This window comes from Equus przewalskii, chromosome 10 (assembly GCF_037783145.1).
Source record: "Equus przewalskii isolate Varuska chromosome 10, EquPr2, whole genome shotgun sequence".
In the NCBI taxonomy this organism is placed as follows: domain Eukaryota; kingdom Metazoa; phylum Chordata; class Mammalia; order Perissodactyla; family Equidae; genus Equus; species Equus przewalskii.
Window position 1 is genome coordinate 25,438,291 of NC_091840.1, and position 21,940 is coordinate 25,460,230.

General features: G+C 41.2%; 1 protein-coding gene across 7 annotated transcripts in view; it reads right to left on the reverse strand.

Moving 5' to 3' along the window:
• Positions 1-790: 790 nt before the first annotated feature.
• SPOP (speckle type BTB/POZ protein) overlaps positions 791-21,940 on the reverse strand; it is a 61,410-nt gene continuing 40,260 nt past the window's right edge. For all 7 annotated transcript variants that reach the window (XM_008520361.2, XM_008520360.2, XM_008520363.2 and 4 more), the window contains 9 exons: positions 20,429-20,572; positions 19,660-19,781; positions 17,561-17,712; positions 17,304-17,431; positions 10,875-11,052; positions 8,113-8,168; positions 7,047-7,169; positions 3,342-3,484; positions 791-2,057 (listed from right to left, as the gene is read on the reverse strand). In XM_008520361.2, the coding sequence (XP_008518583.1) occupies positions 1,913-2,057; positions 3,342-3,484; positions 7,047-7,169; positions 8,113-8,168; positions 10,875-11,052; positions 17,304-17,431; positions 17,561-17,712; positions 19,660-19,781; positions 20,429-20,506 (1,125 nt within the window). In that variant the 5' untranslated portion in view covers positions 20,507-20,572 and the 3' untranslated portion in view covers positions 791-1,912. The remainder of the gene's footprint in view (positions 2,058-3,341; positions 3,485-7,046; positions 7,170-8,112; positions 8,169-10,874; positions 11,053-17,303; positions 17,432-17,560; positions 17,713-19,659; positions 19,782-20,428; positions 20,573-21,940) is intronic.

The window sequence follows — 21,940 nt, forward strand, 5'->3', positions numbered from 1 at the left end:
CAGAACACGGAGAACTGGGCACTTCCTCACACGGTGCCATTTAGGAGGAAACTGAAAGTGAATGGAGTGGTTTCTAATAAGTAAATCCTTTGATTATACTGCTAACAGATCATATCCACTCCATTCCAGGGATAGCAATATAAATGAAAACTGGAAAATTTGCAAAGCCTAAGATCTTTGAAGGGAAATGGAAGGTGGAATATAGCCTCCATCTAAGGTCAGATAATACACACCTTGGCCAGATGGCCAGCACATTTTCCAGTGTGTCCCATTGTCCTGTCCTGTCCAGCACTGCTATGAGAAAGGCAGAACACCCCAGAGCATTCTTGTGAACTCACTGGGAATTCAGAGATTAACTTTTCTGCAAACATATAAAGTCAGTGACAGAAGCAGTCAGAGATAATAATTTCCCTTTATTTAATCAGTCTCCACATTCATGTCCCCTTGATCTTTGTATATTTAGCTAGGAGAAGGGAGATTGGGAGTTAGGTCTTAAAACACATAGGGTACAGAAAACCACACTTCCGTTACTTGCCTTGGCAGAGGTAGGAGCCCGATCCCTCATTAGGATGTGGACGGTGAGATACTCAAGGACAAGAGACTGGCAGATGCTGGTAGTTCATAAAGGAAACTCGAGATTAGGGAGATGCAGTAAGTCCCTACTGCTTAGACATTTCAAACATCATCTCTGTAAGCTGAAGGATCAAACTAGGCCTTCAAAATCCCTTAAGGAACTCAGACTCAAAGACAAGCCAGGTGAGTGAAACAAAAGACCAGAGATACCACACAGTACAAAATAGTAATTATTTATATTTTCAAAAAGAAAAAAATTAACATTTGGAAGTTCTCCCCTGTAGGAAGAGGGGCAAATTGGAAGGAATGGGACTGGCTCCTATGCAGGCGGCAAGTCTGGTACGAACAGCTGAGCAATCTGGGTTGGGATTTTTTTTCACACAGCAATAATAAAATTTCCTTTTCTTTCTCTTCTTTTTAGTTCTCTTTTTGTTTTGTGTTGTGTTTTTTTGCTTTTTTGGTTTTTTTTAGAAAAGGGATGGGGGAGGAAGGAGAAATAAAATCAGAGAAAAATGCCAAAAAACATTTTCCACAATATCTAAAAACAGGGAACCTTAGTTCTCGTCAAGACAGTATGAATTCTGGATGAATTATTTTTTCCAGTTTTCAACACCAATGAAGATTTTTTGCAAAAGTCACCACATCAGAACACTCATCTTCCAGATCCGATACCTCCTTCTCCTTCAACTTGTCATTTTTCATAAACGGACAAAAGGATGTATTCTGTTCTTGCAAACAATAAGTGCTAACAACAAGAGAGCTCTTCTGGTGCTTGTACGGTGGTGAGGAGTTTTCACAAATATCAAAGTTTTAGCACAGCTGGATGGGCTAAAATTTCTCTCAACATAAATACCACTTGGAATTCACAAACTGATTTTTGAGAAATTCTGCAAAAATCCTTTTTTCTTTCCTTTCCTTTTCCCTTCTTTTAAAACTAAATGTCCTTTTTTTCTCCTTTTTGCTCCAGGCACCTGACGATTTGTTCTGCTCAGTCAGATGCAGACAGGTTTCTCCGAAGTACCACCGCTGGGATGTCCTCAGGGCCAGCGCCTAAACTCTGTCCCCACAGTACCAAACTTGGCCAGACCAAGGGGAACACAGTGACGCAGCAACAGGGTTTTCATTAGGTTGAACAGCCCCGAGTCCCGGGCCCTTCCCTCCCCCCCGTTTTCCCCCAGTTGATTTAGTGCTGTTTTAAAAGTCTGGGGCCACAATGCAGTCTCTTCCCCCCACAACAGAGTAAAAACTCCACAGATTGCGCTGTCTACCTGGTGGTCAGTGGCAGCAACAGTGGCTGCTGCTTCTGGAAAATAAACGGAGTCTTACAACAGGCAGGATCTTAGGATTGCTTCAGGCGCTTGCGTGGGGGTCCCAGAAAAGGGCACTGTGCTGAAGCCAGAGAGCGGTATGCCTCGGCCACCAAGTGGGGATGTGACACCACCATTGACTTCCACCCGGAGGTCTCCAAGACATCTGAAGCATGACTAGGAGAAATGTGGAGAGACGGGTTACCAAAGGAGCGAGCGAAGGATGGACTCAACAGCCACCTAGATGGCCTAATTTCCCAGAGTTTGCTGTAAACGGTGTCAATGTAAGAAACAGACAGAACCCTTAATATGCATGAGGATTTGCTTGTTAGACAATGTGGAGACAGCTGACTAGGTTGTGGCTGTTGTAACTCTGAAAACCAGGACTTTGAGCCACTATATTCTCAAAAACAAAAGGTGAAATGTTGCTCAGGCCCTTCTCTACATTGTCAATGCTCTCTGTACTTACTGAAGATGCTAATAAAGAGAAAGAGCACAGGTTCTCTTGGTCAGACAGCTCTGAGCTTCCATCTGGCTTTGTCATTTACTAGTCCCGTATCCACAGAGCAGATTCTAGCCTGGGGCCTATCTGATTACGGAAAAGGAGTGGGTAATAACCACACTTCGTGAAATGGTTACATCTAAAAGCACCAAACAAGTGTCCAGCACAGAGTGAGCACTCATCAGAATGCACATTTAGTGCTCTCTTCCCTCCCTCTTTTGCCTCAACTGGTAACTTTGAAATAATCTTACAAACAGATTTAGGGGCCGTTGTTTCCTGTCTTCAGGCACATTCTGTGTTGAATAACGTTCACTCGTCTACCTGGTGACCTCTTAGACCCACCCCCGCGGAACTGCTGCTGTGTGGGCTTCATAAGGCCCGCTTCTCTCCCTTGGGTTTTTTCTAACTTTTGCTCCCCATGAGGCAAGGGAGTAGAACGTGCCCTGAGAGTTATTTCAAAAGTAATACGGCCAGGTCATTAGGATGAAGGGACAGCTCTACTGGAGAGAACGTCTTCCTCAAAACAGTACTTAATCTCATCTAGCGCTCACCCCTTCTCTTTTCCCCACTCCACAATCAGCCATTAGACACATTTTACTAACTCCCAAAAAGCATACTTCTGTTCTCCCAGAGATCTCCATGTCCTTATTAAGCCAGTGAGTGTGAAGTAAAGATACTATCATCTGGGGCACACAGCTTTTTCAGGCCAGCCAGTTATCATTTTCATCAATTCCGATTACTACAAGGAAGTAAAACACCTCATTCACCAATAGGGTTAGACCCATGAAAGCAACATCATCTTCCATACTGTCAAGCTGAAGGAAAAATGAAAACTCTCTACTTCCTACTAAAAGGTTAATGAAGCTACTTGTCTATTTTATTCACTAATTCAAAGTCTTTCTCACTTCTCTAGCTGTCCCAACCATCCTGAAAGAAGAACTTTGAAGATGCCAACTCACTAGTTGATGAAATCCACTGCCTGAGTTTTCAACTGATCTGCGCTGTGAAGGTCAGCCAGGATGAGAATTTCTGCGGCGTTCTCCACGGAGAGGTTACTGCAGAGGGCATCCTCGCACATGACCTTTAAGCGCTCCAGGGCGTACTGTAAAACACAAGCACTGCTGTCGTCAGAGCAGGGACAGCTCCGGGCGGACTGCTGCTTAAGTGGTTTTCTTCAGCTGTACACCATGTAACCGGATACCTGAATGGAACTGCACAGGCCATGAGAAGGGTACTACTGCAAGGATAAAACATAACCATACTCCCGAGGCTAAATGAAGACAGCTAAATAAATTGCACAGCTGCCATTCAAGCTCTAAACTCTACCTGTTAGAAAAGTAGCAATTATGAAGTAGATGCACATTCTCAAGTTTACCCTGCCCCAGCTGTGATTAGAGTGTGTCTTAAACCATCACCACCCATCCTTACAATGAGGCATTACTGTGCTTCAAGTCAACAGGGGCATTACATTTCGAATTTCTACAATCCTTTTATTTACAGCCAGCCCAGGGTGAAGCACAGTTCTTTCTACTTAAGCATTGTCACCAGCCCGGCAGGGTATCCCAACTGGCCCATCAGGCTGTGAAAAGGAGCCCTGTGGTGACTTTCACCAGCATCTCTGCCACTAGTTGTTCCTGAATGAGGGTCAACCAAAGGTCTCCTTTTAAATAGAAAAGGATAAAAGGAGTCCTATTTTATTGGGGTTGAGGTTAAGATGCTCAGAACAGAAGAACAAAGCAACAGAGACCCTGGATCTAGTTTCTGTCTAAAAACTTCCTATTTTCCAACTAAAGGGTATAAACATTTTGGAAATGAAGGTTAATATTGGGCACATCTGATCTAGCTCATTTGTTTTGATGCAACTATATTACTTGTTCTCAAATATGAGATTATGGACTTAGTAAGGAACTTGAGGGATAAGGAGGAGGAACGGATAAAAGGAGGCACAACATAAAATGTCATTAATTAGTTCACAGGAGAATGGTTTGCTTGGAGGGTATCCACAGTCTCCGAATAGGTCCCATCTTGGGGGCCTCAGAACTCAATGACATAAGACCCCTCCAGGCTGAATCATGGCAATCAAACCAGGACAATTTTATTTATGAATTCTGGGGAGGCATATCTACTGGCATTGTGATCTCCTGCAGCAAAAAGAGAGTTTTATTGGTTTTGGTGCAGCTTTAATTTTTTACATTTGAGTAACTGGAAAACAGTTTCCATGGAAAACAGGAATGACACTAGGCAAGCAAGACATCAGGTTGCCGGTTTTGTTTTAAAAGGCTGGGAAAGGTTGAGTAAATGTTCAGTCTTTATACAGTTCTGCACGGAACAATCCTCTTATCCTTTCTCAATATATTCTTTTAAAAGGATTTTTTTCTGTGAATAGCTCCGATCCCTACTGCATAATTAGACAAAAGTAGCCATTCTTGTCCCTTGGGGGACAAAGTTTTTTTTCCCTTAATTATGCTTCTGAAAAACCTGCCTAATGGCAGTATTTACCCGAGAGATTGAAATTGTGTCTCCTAGGCCTGGCCGATGTGTTTTGTTTTGTTTTTGGTCTAATTACACATGTCCCCAGGAGACTGGAAAAGCTCAGAAGAAGCTGTTTCAACCTCTTGGGTAAATTCTAGATGTTTAGAACCTTCCATGAAAGATTTCTTATTCTGCTTTCCTTAAGCTCCAAAAAAGGGGTAAAGGTAAAAATGTTTCCATATAAGATTGGAGCAAAGACTGTCTAACTGGAAATTCTGAATGGAATTTGGAAACACACCCTTCAGTTACTTCTCATTCATAAAGTTGAAGCACTGCCGTGATTCAACTGCTTTATCTTTTCAAAATGTAAGTTAACACATTGTACTGAAAATACCATTCTTGGAATGTCAATTCAGGCTGATCCCAAGTTCTGTGCACTTACTGGAGGATCCTAGTAGTTCTCTGGCTGAAGAGCAGGAAGGAAAACCCAGGGAACACAGATGTCTACCCCTGGCTCTGGGGATATACCACTCTGAGCCTCAGTATTTCTGTCTAAAAAGTGGGCCCTGTGTTACTACTCATCCTTATGGGAGTAGGAGGATGAGGGGGATAATAAACATCTGGTGTGCCTAAGCACAAGAGACCGCTGAAAAATCAGAGAGATGAGGTACAATCACTATAAACTCAAGTTTACAAAAAGCAGGCATTGGGCTGTGTCTTCTACCTCCCCAGAGCTCACAGTGAATCTTCCTACTGTCTCCACTGAAAGCAACATTCCTCCGGTAAGGACTAAGCCAGAATGGAAGGGTATGGAATGTTCACTTTGCTTAACTGTACTAATAAAGTCTTGAAAGGTGCTAAGAATACAGCTATTATTCAATCCTTTTCATCAGCAGCATTGATGGGGTTTACATGCCTCACTCCCTACAAACACTCCAAAAAGCTGATCATAAAGATCAAGCCTGCACTATAAACACAGGCCCTTCCCGCTGTCCTCGGGTGCAGAGGGAGGTAGAAGGGGCCCACTCCCACAGCAGCCCGGGAAGGCTCTAGCGCCCTCGGTCAGAGCCCGCGCTGCCCCGAGAGGGGTGCTGCAGCGGCACGGCAGGAAGAGAACCATCTTTCCCACTGGCTCTGTTGCTGGCTGGGTTTAAGCCCTTTTAACGCCCTTGCCTCAACCACCCTCAACACAAGAAAAGCTCCCGCAGGACAGACAGCAATCCTTTCACCCCCACCCAGTTGTGTTTCCTCAGACCACAGGGCTCTCTCTGCTATATCTACACAATGAAAGTCAGTTTCCCAAAGTTTGTTTTGGGGAGCACTAATCCCCAGAGGCAGTCCTTGAGGAAAAGGATTCCAGAGTTAACTAAACTGAAGAAATGCTGACCATCACATTCCCTTACAGGAAACTCATAGGGCACACGAGTATAGTAAAGGATCTGAGAAATCCTGCAGTGAAACAGAGACACACAACTCCCTGATTGGACTCGGTTAAAAGCAGTGTTTCATTAACCTTCCCCCCATCCCCACCTTATTTTGGGAAGCACTGGCCTGTTGTTTTAGGTAATCCCCAATATTTTCTTGACTCTAAGATCCACATTTTTATTTTCACACTTTAACATCTCTCAAACCAAAACGTGTCTTACAATCAAAGTATACATTTACTATAGCAGTATCTCTTTTTTCCCCAAAGAGCTATTAATCACCTTATAATTTTCAATATGGTATATTTCAATAACTACTTAGGTAAAAGTTGAAAATGATAACCATGACACTGGATAAAAGATTATTCTCTTATTGACAAAGTTTACATAAAAGCTAATGAACTCAAGAACATTTTTAAAATTATAAAGCCAAATTATAAACTATAACTCCAAATGTGAGTATTATCTGAATCTTTAATATCACTGTGGTTAAGTTTGAGATGGGGAAGTAAAGAGAGAAAAACATCAAACTTATCCTTCTTTTCCATAGTTTGCGTGACCATATAATTTACCATTCAAAGCAAGACACTTCTGAAATCAAAAGGGTGCTATCAATACTTGTGCTGGAGAACAAGTGTAACCAGGACCATCCTGGCCAGATTAAGACGCGGCTCCTCTTACCCACAAAGCAACACAGAAGCCCCATCATGACACTCAAGAAGTCACAGAAACTCCTCATCTTGGGCTATTTTTCTGTTCTTATCTCACCTTATCAGCAGCTGCCAGTAAATCATCAGCCATTTTGTCGAGGTTCGGAGCCTTCCCCGTGTAAATGAAGCACATCATTTCCTTAAAAACTTCAGGCTCCACATCATTGATTTCAACCCGATTCTATGCCAGAAAAACTGAAAATGAGAAACGTTCCAACAGAACAAAATCCCTAAACAATTTTCATGATTTTAAGCTCTGGTGAGGAGAAAAGCTGATATCATTTAAAATCTAACACGAATGGGGGCCAGCCTGGTAGCGTGGTGGTGAAGTTCGTGTGTTCCACTTTGGTGGCCTAGGGTTCGCAGGTTTGAATCCTGGGCACAGACCTATACACTGGTCATCAAGCCATGCTGTGGTGGCATCCCACATACAAAATAGAGGAAGACTGGCAGAGATGTTCAGGGACAATATTCCTCACCAAAAAAAAAGAAAGAAAAAAGAAATGTTAAAATCTAACACGAATGGAAAATTTCTCTTTGCCCTGTTTGATTATAACAGCCTTTTCTCCCATCATACATACCACCTTTGTTTTCTTATATACAACAATAAGACAACTATGTTTTTGATTTGTCACCTTTTTTTGTTTTTCTCCTGAGGAGGATTCGCCTGAGCTAACATCCATTGCCAATCGTCCTCTTTTTGTATGTGAGCTGCCACCACAGCACAGCCACTGACAGAAGAGTGGTGTAGGTCTGTGCCTGGGAACTGAACCCTGGCTGCTGAAGCAGAAGCATGCCAAACTTAACCACTAGGCCTCCAGGGCTGGTCCTTGTCACTTTTCCTGCCCTGAGTAGAAACACATATCTAATACTCTCACCCAAAGCTCTGTGCCTGGGACAGAGTGAGACTGCTTTATCTAGAATGCTTCCTAGATATCTAGATAGATAGATATCTAGAATGGACCACCTCTCTGCTCTCAGAAAGTGTCTGTTCAGGGAATCATACTCCATTTTAACAACACATAAGAAAAAAATCATTAGGAAAATAAACCTGCTGCCAAACTAGGAAATCATCTGAATCTAGCCATCTAGCTAAAAAGACATATCTCCCTCCTGTTACATACCTTTTTGCTCTCCTCCATTTCATGCTCAAACATGGCACTAAAAACTGGAGAACGAGCTACAAAGTGAGAGGGAAACAGAGGCAGATACGGTTATCACACTGAAATCTCCTGGTTCTTCTGTTATGAAGAAGAGAGCATTCTCCTTCTGTCCTGTTGCTACAGGAAAGGGTCTTAGCCTCAAATTACACCAGAATTATAAAATTCTTTTCTTCTTATAATACATCAAAATCTGAATAATTACAACACATAGGGGAAAAAAATCACTACTTTCAAAATAATTTCTTATTAGCTCCATCCCAACCATTTATATTTCAAGGAAATTACTCAAATTGCCTATGTTGGATGACAATGATATCCTCTGGGTAGATATGGGGGTTCAAACGGAAAGCCCTTCATGGTGTAAGCAGGGTGTCTTAACAGCTGGACTTTTGCCTGGAACAACGACACCTACTTTCTCCATCTCCAGGGACCACACAGCAACGAGGTCAAGAACAGGGCTCAGTGGCATCCACTAACTAGAGGGAGCGCGTGATTGTTTTCAGCTGGTTGTCTGTTCCTCCAAGCCAGGCGTTCTCAACAGAGATGAGAGACCCAAAGAGGCGAAAAAATCTTAGCTATCACAATCGCTGGCAGCCCTTCAAAGCTCAATCCTACCTCAAAAAATCTCAATCCTTAGTATTTAATGTCTCTCATTAGGTATAATTTAATTTTTTCCCTTAGGGGTGGGGATAATAAGAACAGGTTGAGATACAGCATTCTAATCCATGCCCATTCTAGTCTAATAGAGACTATGAAAAATAAGTAAGCCTAATTTCAACCACGAAAGTAATAAAATGGCTAAGAACTCAAATTTTATCATGTTGTCCAATAAATCAAGGGTTTTGGTGAAAGTTGAGACTACCAATCTCTACCTAAGAGAGGAGGAACAGATGGAATACATAGTAGGACTTTGATCTATAGTTTATATCAGAAAGGACTAGTTTTAGATCTGCCATTTTCTAACCACATAATCTTGGGCAAATCACTTAACCCTCTGAGCCTCAATATTTTAATCTATCCCAAAAGGATATTAATTCTCACTGTTCTTATCTCAGAAGGGTTATAGAGTATAAGGTACTAAATAAATACCTTACAGCAGTTGAATACTAAAGTGCTGGTGCTTTTAATAAAGAGAGAAGGATCCAAAGCAGCGATACGCTGAGAGGGCCTTCAGCAGATAGACAGAAGCTGATGCTATGAGAACAAACAAAATCACCTGGGGAAATAAGGAGAGTGAAAAGGGAACTGAGGCAGACCCTCAGGGAACACCAATGTTTGAAGGGATGGGCGAAGAAGAGTGAGGCTATTACTATTAGAAGTAGCCAGAGAACCAGGAGAAAACCAGAGAAAGGAGTCAAATAATATATGAATTAAAGAGTCCCTCAAATTTAGGAACTAGCAGGTCATATAACGTTAGAAAACTGCTTTCACAGCATGGAGGTAAACTGAGGATAAGTGGGAGGAAAGGAGGAGAGACAGTGAATGTGCTAACTCAAGAAACTTAGCTCTGGAAAAAAAAGAAAAAGAGAGAGAGAGAGAAGAACTAGAGGGAGAGGCCTGAGCCTGTTTCCAGGCTGACGGTAAACAGGCAATAGGAGAGAGAGATGGGGAAGACACCAGACAACAAGGTATAACTGGCAGAGCACAGCTTCTGAGAAGGCAGCAGGGGGTATGAAGCAGAAGTAGAAAACACAGTCTGCTTTGGACATGAGGAAGAACAGCTCCTCCACTGAGAACGCAGGGAAAATGCCGTTAAGGTGAGAAGCAAGAGCTAAGGGAGAAGGACCTCAATCTTCTCGTGGAAGAAGTAGCAGGGTCATCTTCCAGTAGTTGGAGATTAAAGGAGAGTGGTAAAGGTCTGAAGTACCTATTACTGAGAAAACGAAAGGGAGTGGACTACGTTTCTGTAGAAAGAGTCCTGGCAGGGCTGAGGGCCCAGCTGAGCGTGGAGACACTAACCGAGGACTTAGCGACTTCCTATAGCAATACACAGTAACACCTAGTTGCGAGAGGGGGCGGGAAGAGGGCCACATTGAGCCAGGCTGACGTTTTGCTAGGTGCATATTTTAGAATGACAGAGCTGAGGGTCTTGGTAATACATCTGTTGCCTGAAGCTTCCTGCGATTTCCTCTTACAGGCTCTATGGTCTGAAAAGAAGTTTGTGTCTGACTGCTATACTTTCACGTGAGGTGAATTCAGTCCTGGCTTATCAGTTCCTCTTGCGTCGGCATCTCTGGTCTTAGAGACCAAGGGCCTATAACTGGAGCCAGCGGATCCTCCATGTCACGGGCAGCATTCTCGTTCCTCTAGCACCAAAGAGAGGGCCAAGACCTCCAGGACTGGGTACGGAGCTAGATGGCGGTTTGGTCCTGAGTCCAGAATCCTCTCCATTACATCCTAAGCCCCTGTTTAGAGGCTGACACCTGCTCTTAACCACTGTTTGGACATCTACTCTCTAGGTGCAAAGGCATTCAATACACATCATCATCCACTCCTTGAAAATCATGGCCTAAGTCCACTACAGACAGGAAAAACAGAAATACCATTTTTACAGAGCAGCCTTTTTGGTTATGACAACTCATGTTGCCACAATATAAAAATATTATTTAGTTGCACCTTTTTTACACTAGTTCAAAAAGTTCGAGTTACTCAAAAGGCAATTACGCAGCCACTGTTTTTCCTTGTTTCACCAAAACTAAATTTCCCCATGAATAAATACCAACCTGCTAAGATAGCTTTGTGAGCCTGGAACTCCTGGCCAGCAACACACAAACAACAGTCTGTGAACCGGGAGTTCTCCCACAGTCCTCCTAACTCATCTGCCAACCGGCACTCAGGAACCTTCACCATATTCATGGTATTCTGGCCAGAAATGTTGACAGAATCTTGCACCACACTCACCTGTAAAAGACAAGGAAACACAGTCCAAAGCTTCTGTTACCAAGAATTTTTTTCCCAGCAGGAGAGATGACTTTTACCTTAATGCTATAGTATACTCGATACTAACGTTAGTCATGCTCCCTTAAAACCAGCTGCACAAATCAAGGCTTTATCCTCTGGATCAAGTAACGTCCAATCTATGACAATCATACTCATTCCACACCATCTCAGGACAACGCGGAGAGGGCCCCACAAATCTCCTTCTCCTCCAACTTCTAATAAGCTCTGCCTCTCCTGCCCTGAAAAGCCGGGCAAAGCCACCAGAGGAAAAAGATGTACAGAAACAAATGATAAACCTCAAGTATTTACTTTATCCTGTCTTAAGCAAAAGGTTAAATACAAAGAACTCCTATAGAAACTACCATTTAAGTTAAACTCTCTAGAGAAAAGAATCTAATAAGCCTAAAGCACTTCAGTTATTTTAGTCTGGAACATGAAAATAAAATACAGCTTCTACAGGGCCTGGGAAATAATTGGCACCTCCGCACAAATGTTAGTTTAATGAACAGAACTGGGCTTGGAAGATCCTTCTGGTCATGATAACTGGGTGAATATCCCACACCATTTATACTCTTACTTAGTCATTTGTGACAACGACATACAAGATGGCCAGCTCTAGCTAGACATGCATTTAGAATTTTGGAACAGAATGACGGCAACAGGTTTATAGAGGGATCCAACATGCCACTGTGGCTTCAGCAGCAGCATGTTTTAACCAGCTGAATTTACTGAACTATTCAGCTTAGATAAAAACCCAGGTAACTTCTAGATGGATCAGTGAAACTCAGAAAAATCTGTTAGGACACCAGATACAAGGATTTATAAATCATATAACATTATATAATAAGAGTAAGCTACCACACTGAAGATAAGACCTAGCAGATGAGTCTTCTGCCTAACAACCATTGCTGCGCTTCATCTCCTACGTCACATTAGGTTAGAAATGTTATAATCAAAGGAGAATCCACAAACCTTGAGAATCAGCTCCCCACTCTTGCTCGATGAGAAAGACAGCTTAGGAACATCTTAAATGACCCTTTTAACCTTTGGGATGCAAGTCATCCCTTAAATGCAGTCATAAACCCCGAGGCAAAGTTAATGCCCCATCCAAATGACCCATAGTCCCTTCTGTGCAGGACTGAGATATTTACTATCAGGTCAAGAAATTTATTTATTTGTTTAAAACTAGCCATTATGGTCTTGAGCAATGAAGGAGCCAAGTTAATCAATTATGAATGTGCTTAGCATTAGTAGCACATTTATCAGAGTCAGATTACAACATTATTTTAATAACCCAGGACCCAGCACAAACCACCCTACAGAGATTCTCTCTTGTCCTGCGTAAGATCTCTAATTTGGTTCAGCCACTTTCTCACATTAACACCCTCACTTCTTTGACAATATTAACACCGAAAGTAGAAGTTGCCTGTTTCTAGTTATAGCTTCAAAATACTGTTGATTAAAAAAAGGGAAAAGATCAATTAAATCCAACTTCCTCATAGGGAATGGCAGGCATCTCTTGGGATGGCCAATGAAGGGAATGGAAAATGCTTTTGGCACTGGGTTCCTAAGCTTGAATTAAACCAGGTTGACAGGAGCCCAAAGTCATTAACACTTGATGGCAATTTACTACACTGAGTAAAATGAATTGGCAAGAGCTAAGCTGAATTTCAAACTACAGTTACCAGTGGACCCTTTGCCGGTTAAAGGTATGCTTGGTAATGAGTAGAGCCCAAGGACCATGACTCCTCTCACTGGGGCAGTTTCTCTCTCTAGACAGACAGGAACACAGCAAGAAGGAGAATGTACCTTCACTGTCTGAGCCAGACTCGTTCTGCAGATATATGGATGCCTGGAGTCTCCAGAGCTCTGAATGTCTGGCACCTCTTACCAACATTAAATACGCTTAATTAAAAATAAATTTTAAATGGCATTCACAAATGAGTCTTCAGAGCCCAAACTTTTAACTTAGAAAGGGATTGTTTTCCTCTGCAAATGATGATGCTAAAATGAGACCATTTTGAGAAAAACTAAAGATTTTTTTAATGCCTATAAAGTTGACTATGGAGACTCATTCAGAATTGCAGCTGTGAAGATGACGTGACTGTGACATTTATGTCGTCTTATAAATGACTGCATGAAAATGTCTCAGGAAGGCTGTATAATCCCCTAAATTTCAAGCTGTAAAAGGGTCTTACTTTGAGTCTATTCCTTTTCTTAAAAAAGAAAATTCCATAAAAGACTATAAAGATTGTGCCAATTCTTGTACATTTTACCTAAACATAAAAAGTCTAAGTAAAACCAATGGAAATATATTTTTAAAATTCTATATAATTAAAACAATCAAGAAAAAAATAGACTGCACGTGGATTGTTTATAGAGCAGCACTATTTCTAATCAAAAGACTAGCAACAATCTAAATGTCCATCAACAAGAGAATGAATTAAACTGTTGTATATTCACACAACAGACTATTAAACAGCACTAAAAATGAATGAACTATAGAACTATAGTTACATCCACAATAATAATGTAAAAAAAGCAAGTCCTGGATGACTATATACAATCTGACACCTTTTTATAAAGCTGAAAACCAGACCAAACCTAAATAATAAAGTATTGTTCAGGCATACAAATAATTAAGAAGGGAATGATAACATACAATTCAAAACAGCTATTAATTATCATCCTCTGAGTAGGGAGATAACAGGTCTAAGGAATAAAGGAGAAGCACACACAGGTTAGTTCCAAGTTACTGCTGGTGTTGGGTTGGGTGGTAGGTTTACATTATCATGTTTTATAACCTGTTATACTGTTACACATTAAATCATCATTTTTGTAGGTCAAGAACAATCAAATAGTAGCTTTTTCATACAGTTCAACTAATATATCCAAACAACCCATTGATAAAATGATAAAAAGGAAAAAAAATAAATGGACCCACATATTTAAAATTTGGCAAAAATACATATTCCCAAGCTATGTTTGAGAAAGAAAGAAAGATGTTTTAAGAGTTAACTATTGATTAGCTATTTCATATTTCAACTTTAATTACAACAACACAAAGAGGCACTAGAATCTTCCACCTGTCAAAGCATATACAGTGAAGACAGTGAAGGTGGAATACATGCGTCTTTATTACTAACAGCTACTCGTTTTCAATATAAATAAATGGAGAGAAGGGTCAACACAACTGAAACATTTTTCATGTAGATTTTCTGTGGTCCAAATTATTAAAGAGAAAACCAAAAGTGTAATACAGCTTTCCTGATTCTTTGATTACCAAAATAAATACTCTCTTTTAAGAAAACTTCGTAGAGTTGATGTTTCCTTGGGTGAATGGCATTCAGCTCCGCTTAGTGTAGCACAGCAGACTAAAGACGGAAAACAGAGAGCTGACCCGGCCCTGACGCTAGTTTGCTGCACAATGTTAGGAAAAATTACCTGACCTCCTTAGGCACTGCTTCTCTCCCCAGTAACAGGAAACGAAGATAAGAGAACTAACCTAGCTGAAAGAATTGTGATAAGACACAATTCAGGGAATGCTTTGAAAATGCTCCAAATACATTAACGAAGCAATATCAACTTGGAAGAGTCGCCACATTTCCTAACAGTCAGACAAACACATCACTGAGAAATGAAAGTGAACCCAGTACGGCACTTTACAAACAAGACCATCCATTTGGCATTTTCAGAGTTTGCAATCTAATTTCATTTAAATATTCATTAACAGAAATACCACTGAAATAAAGCCCAAACATACAAAGGTATGATTCTCAGTCTTTCACCTTAGGATTCTCTCTCATGGCCTCCGGGAAGAGCCCCCAAAAATCCATGAAATGACTGCACTTATTGAGTCAGGATAGCACAGAAGTGCCTAGGCCAAAGGCTGAGTGAGGAATGGAGTAGTGGAGTACTCACAACCTAAATTTGTATGTGGACATCAACCTCATAAAAGCCTCTAAATAATATGAAAATACTAACCAATAATTAATAAAATATAAACATGACCTAAGATAAACTTGTTTATAAATATTCCATTGATAGAAGGGAGCAACAGGTCAAAGGGACAGAATTTGCACCAGAGGATGATCCAGCTTTGAAAAGCGCTAGGAACTTGGACGAGCTGCAGACATTTTTAAAACCCACGCATCCAACACACACCCCCACGCAACCGTCTTGCAATGCTGAATGCTACTAAGTCCACAGAGAGCCTTGGAACAGAAACGAGTCTCACTAGGCACAAGCCCAAGGATGAGAAGCAACACTCAGCACCTGTGGCTGACAGAGAAGTGTGAAGGGAACAGATGGCACACCTGGTCCGATGGTAAGAAACCGATGGCATCAGCAGAACCCAGCAGACGCTTCCCTGTTCAACATCTCCTCATTTCCAAAGTGTCATCTCACTTCCCTTCTAAGTCAGTAAGGCAAATCTAAACTTAACCACAGGATTTCTCCTAAGAGAATTTCATATGCGGAAGCGAAGGGAGAGCGAGCCTTAGACTTAACCACAAGACGAGAGACTGCCAAGTGAGGGCAGGCTAAATGGTTTCCAAATCAACGTCAATACAAGGGTTGGAACAGCTGGAATGGATTTTCTGGGGAGGAGGAGAGGAAAGCACATGAGCGAGGCTGGACCCACTGTGGACTTGAAAATGCTGCAATAAAGGTTATGGCATTGCCTAAAACACCAGATGCAATATTTAGAGGCGATGTCTCTTCCTTCAGAGAACAGTTCAAAGTTGGCTTTCATTTCCAACAGAAATTAGAATTTTCCATTATTTTTACATTTTTCTGAAATATAGGTCTCTAGGATAGGCAAAAATTAAATGACAGCCTGTTCATATAACATCTAACCTCATACAAAATCACCTAATTGTTCTCATTTCTTCACTTGGGCAACTGAGTGTGATATGGAATTCTAATTTTAGTTTCATACAAAAAAACAACTACAACATTTTATGTACTTATATATATAGAAGGCATAACTTTAGTATTTCCTTCTTTTACTTAGCAATTACCAAGGAGAAGGAAGTAACTATTAAGCAAACTGTATTTTTTATATTCAGCGTGGTATTTTAATAAACTACACCTCCAAAGTTTTCTAATCACCAGCAACTACTCTGTGGAAATACTCAATGAGCTGTGACTCAGAAAAAAAGCTGGCCACTGCTGGCCAGGCCTCTTCTGCAAAAAGGCAAGATTCCTAAGGGACACCCTTCCCAGCCGCACAGGTGGTGATATGCCTTTGGAACTGTCATTAACTCACAGTGTGAGCCTATTATTTGATAGAGCACACTGGCAGTTGGGGAATTTGCCTGCATCCTCCCCATGAAAATACAATGGTCATCTCATCAAGTGCTGCTGCTCAGGAGTGGTTCCTTGATCATGCAATGTATAGGGAACACTACCATCCCAGCTGACTGAAGGTTTTATTCAATTATTACGCTGTAAGCTTATGAGTATTTATAAATGTACTGATAACAGCATGAAACAACTAATTGGCATATATTCATTAAAGAAACCACTTTCCAACTCACTCTCGGTTTGGGAATTGTACTTCGAGGCTTCCCTGTAAACATGAGAAAGGCTCGTAGGTCGTTTGTGAGAGAAGGATTTCCTTAGCTAACTAGAGATAATTCTCCTGGCAAACAAGTTAGAGAGCTTTACACAGCCTTCACTCTAGAAAAAATGGTTCCCACCTTCCTATTTCACAATTACTCCAGTAAGACAAACCAGAGCCACTCAACTCCTGATGTGAGTCATCTAGTTCAAAGAGCAGAAAAGGCAAATGCTCTGTAGTCAAACACGCGTGGACTTCATACTCAAGGAGAAGTCAGAAAGTTTAAGGAACAGATATACATATCTGTTTGCCGGCCATTCTCCTCAGCTTGAAGTGACAGTCCTTCTAAATGTTATCTGAAAAAACCCGCAATGAAAAAGCCAGAATCTTGACCTAAGCAACTCAAAAATCACACATACCAAGATAGTGCACAATCTTTGTTTGTAAGAACAGTAACAAATGGAAAGCTGAGGTGCCCAACAACCTTGAAATCATGACAATTTTCAATCAGTCACATAAATGACGTGTGTGCGGTGCCACTCCACTTGGGGATTTTTCTCACTTTCTATCCCTGATACAATACAACTAAGCCTACCAAACCCACCAGGTCTGGGAATTGCTAGTCTCACAGTGGGGTAAAAGGACTCACCTCACAGAAGAGGGTAAGCTTGTCATCAGGGAGAAGCCCGTTGGCCTCATCCAAGAGAAAATCTCTACGGATGAATTTTTTGAATCCCCAGTCTTTGCCTTGCACAAACCTATATGCCCGTTGACTCTCTGAGGTAAAAAAAAAAAAAAAGTTATATTTTGGGTTACTCATAAAAAACCGATCAGATCCGCAACTTGTCAGTGTATATAGTTGTTGTACGTGAAAATAAGCTGTTGAACAAAGAGGAGAACGTTTACCCATAGCTTTGGTTTCTTCTCCCTTGGCATTCAGGATAGAGAATTTGAATTTTGCCCGAACTTCACTCTTCGGACAGCTGACCAGTAACAGGTAAAGTGACAGGTAATCTTTACTTTCTTCATCTAGCCCTTTTGGGTTTACTCGCAAACACCTGTCCAAAACAGATAGGAAAAAAAAAATGTCGAAAGCATCCATGTTTATAGGCTTGTGAAGTGATAGGAGGGAACTAGAACATCAAAATCAAGAGAGGGAGATACTAAAAAAACAAGAACAAAAACCCAGGCCCTATACCAGGAGATTCTGATTCAGTAGACTAACTACTTGGGAACCACTTTCCTAGAGCAACCCGAGTCACCTTTTAAAAAGGAAACAATCAAAATAAAGGGGCATTCTTTAATGAATGATGCACACCATAATAAAATAAAGAACTTTTGAAAAATAAAGGGGCACCCTAGAATCTGACAACACATCCTGCCTTTTCCTCATAATCTCCCAAATCACTCTTTTCTCCCCCTAAAATATTTTAAAACTCAGCCTAGTCTCACTCTATTCTTACGCTCAATTTCAGGAAAGGCGGCCCCTTATTTTGTCAGGACTTTGGCAAAACCATGAAAATAAATGTCAATGAGTCCTTTAATATCACCTTGAGAGAGAAAAAGTATTCTAGAGAAATACGTGAATAGTACATAATCCTTTACAGATACTTTATCAATCTGGCAATAATATTCTAAGATTAAAATAAAGGAGGCAGTACGAAGGAAGCACAAAAGGAAACTCCTATTACCCAGGGTAGAGTTCCAAGCTAGGCTTCTCCATAGTGTCAAAGATGCCAATCTGTTACCAATGAATCAAAACAAAATATAGACAGAATTTAACCGTTCGACTGAGTTAAGTTGCAAATGTCATTAGCTGAAGGGCATGTGGTTCAGACACTGCTTCTACCGCATATAATACATAGGCCATATGTATCCTTAGGCCTTGCCAATGTTATGGCACCTCTCTCAGACAGGTGGCCCAATCCAGTGCCTCTCTAGGGAGTGCATATGCCACATACATCACTATACATTGTGCTAAAGATGTAGATTTAAACATAATGCCTAAGAATAGTATTCTCTCTGCACCTAGGAGTACACTGCTTAACGTACATAGCTAAAAAATACTAAATGATGGAGACTTGTTTAACTCCTCAGAGGGTTATCAGAGGTCAAAAGTGGTGGTTCACAGACATGTGTTCTGGTCTTTGCAGTAAGCACTCGGTTGTATCCTTAACTGCCTGCTCCTGGTCAAGAGGACACACGGTTTAGATGGGACTGACCCCCACTCCCAGATCCTATTCCCTTTGCCACAGGACTAACCGAGAGAACCCAGATTTAAACCAATCAGTGCCTGTATGACGTATTCTTGGCCACAGTTAGTTCACCGAAAGTTCAAAGACTTCTGTTGGATGGTGGTGGGTTATGCCCATTGCTACTGCCAGTCATCCTTCAACCATAAGGGAAGGGAGACCTGAGATGTCCAACAGTGTGAAGAGCACAGCAGAGAGAAATGGAGTCCTTAATCTAACCAGTGGGCTGCTGGATCAAACTACTTTTGAACCCATCCGACACCCTGGGCACTCCAGTTACATAAGCAAATAAACCTCCTTGATTGTTTAAAAGCAGGCAATTTAAAAGTCAGCAGATATTGTGTTAAAATCTAGATTTTTTTGCTTTTCTTGAAAACTCAGAAAATTTGGTAGCCCTTATTCACACATAGCTATAGTCAGCTGGAGCTGAGCAGCCACCATCCCTTTTAGAAGGACACTCACTCGTTTGCCAAGTGGTCAACACTCATACCGTGGATGGATATCACTTGCAAACACTGGCCCTCTTCAGTCTTTTACATTACCCTACAGCCGTTTGAGTTTGCTGATCCCTGATACACTCACTGAATTAATTCAACAAATATCAGTGAGCATCTGTTATGTGCCAGGCACTGGGGAATACATTCACAACAAATTCCCAGCCTTCAAAGATCTTACATTCTAGTCAGTCTCCCATAAAACCAAGCAAAGCAGGCAACTTTCAGAAAAATTTTTACAGCTACATATATTCCTCACCATTTCAGTTTATCATTGGCTCCTGATGAAAAGGTTGAACTTTTAATGACTTCACCCATTTCCTCCCGGCAAAAGCTAAAGTTATTGATGGTCCACATGTAGGAGAATTTCACTACTTTGATCTGTTGATAGAAAACCAGAAAGCAATTAAATAGGAAGTGGGCAAACTGACAAACAGGCTGACGATCGGATCGTTGTTTCCCCTCCCTCCCTCTGCATGATCTCCATAGGAAGATAGCAGTGTGTGGCCAAAAGGGCGCCTCAGCTTTTTCCATCCCTCATCCACATTTTAAGAAATCGCACAGTGACCAACTGCTTTCATAACTTTTCTCAGCTTCTGAGAAACACTGGATGAGTGAGAAAAACACAGACAGGGTTGGGAAAGCAGATGATAAAGCCATACCTAAAATCAGCCTCTGCTCAGAGCAACATCGGACAATTAGATGTTGATGCCACTGCCTGGGGTTGCAAATCTCAAGCCTGGTTTCCCCCTGAGCTGCACACAGAGGAACACATTTCCATCAAGGGGGATGTAAGTGGATCTAGTTTCAAAGAGTCCCCTTTTATCCTCCAGTGAAAGACACTGGCCTAGGACATTCAGATTCCAAGAGGGAAAACAAGGAATGGAAAGCTGACAAGTACTTTATCTGCTATGGCAGTTATGTCCCAGAGAAAGCAGGAAACTCAACGTAGAAAAGAAATCTTATTCCTTTCATCCCCCCAAATCCTCCCAAGATGCAAGATTTCCAGGGTGAAAACATGAACTTACCTGTGTGTAGCACCAGCTCTCAGCTACAGGGCCACTCGACATTTCTGCCGGAGGTGGAGGACTTGGAACTCTTGACATCGCCAGTTTGAAGGTTAAACAAGATTTCCAAAGTCAGGGGACAAAGATTTCTCTGCTCTCTTCACCCTAAAACCCACCCAAGAAGCAAGAGCATGTTATTAGATTAATGGTCTACTATCCTACTATCTGTCAGACCTTCCAGAGACTGGAAACTTTGTCTCCTGCCTAGAAAGCTCTCCCCTTATCATTCAAATGGCTCCTTAGCATGAAATGTTAACCTCAGAGAAGATTATCTAATCTAAAGTAGTCTCTTAGTCACAATTAAATCACCCTATTTTAATCTTCTGCATAATACTTAACACTATCTTACCAAATGAATTTACTCAAAAGACACATAAAGTACATCCTTAAAAAGGCTGCATAAAGAGGAGAAAGCACAGTGAACACCAACACAACTTTGCGACTGGCTCCTTCCCTTGTGGTACAAACACTCTACTCCAAAGGAAATGACCTATTACCTCTCTAACTGCTGTCTCATCTTCTCCTACGCTTCACTGCAGACTTCAGGGCAGTCTTCTATTCCTCAACCCATTGCTAGCTGCTCTCCTCCAGGGGAACATTTACCCCTTTCCCAGATGTGTTCCTTTCTCTGCAGCACTAGAGATCTCTCCCCACTTACACTCTGTCACTATGCGATTTTCCAGATGCTTCCTGCTCTCTGTTTCATGCTCATTCCTCAGTCTCTTTTATTGGATTCTCTTCCTCCTCTATTGTTCCCATGGTTTCATCCTCAATCATTTTTCCAATCTACATTCTCTTTCATGGCAATTTTATCCCCCCCAACATTGTCAAATTTCTACCTTCATACAAATGTTTCCCAAATCTCTCTAACCATGACCTCTCTCATAAGCCTCAGACCACTTCAAATAACTACTATACATCTCAACAGGGTGTCCCAGTAGCAAATCAAAATCCAACTCCAAATTCTCCCCTCCCGGGCCTTTCTAAACCCAAAAGCCATTAAAAAATTAGTGAATTTGGTTACAATTTTTAAGTACCATAAACAAAACTGAAAAAAAAAAGTTGGCAACCCATGACAAAGGGATTATTTTATTAATACATGAATTGATAAAATATTTCTACAAAATCAGTAAGAAAAAAGCCAACTACCTTATAAAAATATTGTTCACAGAAATAAGATGGCTCAAACATTTTACACCTATCAGACCAGCAAGAAAAAAAATCAACCATACCACATATGGGGATATGGGAACTCTCATATACTGCTGGTGAGACTATAAACTACCCAAGGGAGAAAATTCTTTCCTGAACACCTGGTTTGTTTTCAGCATGATCATGTTGCCCTCTTTGCTTGGCTACTAGGAAGCCCTGAGACAAATTTGTGACCCACCTCTTGAAAGCATAGGTTGATAGGCTTGTTCTATATGCTATATTCTATATAAGATCATATGTTCATTCTATAATAGTTTTACT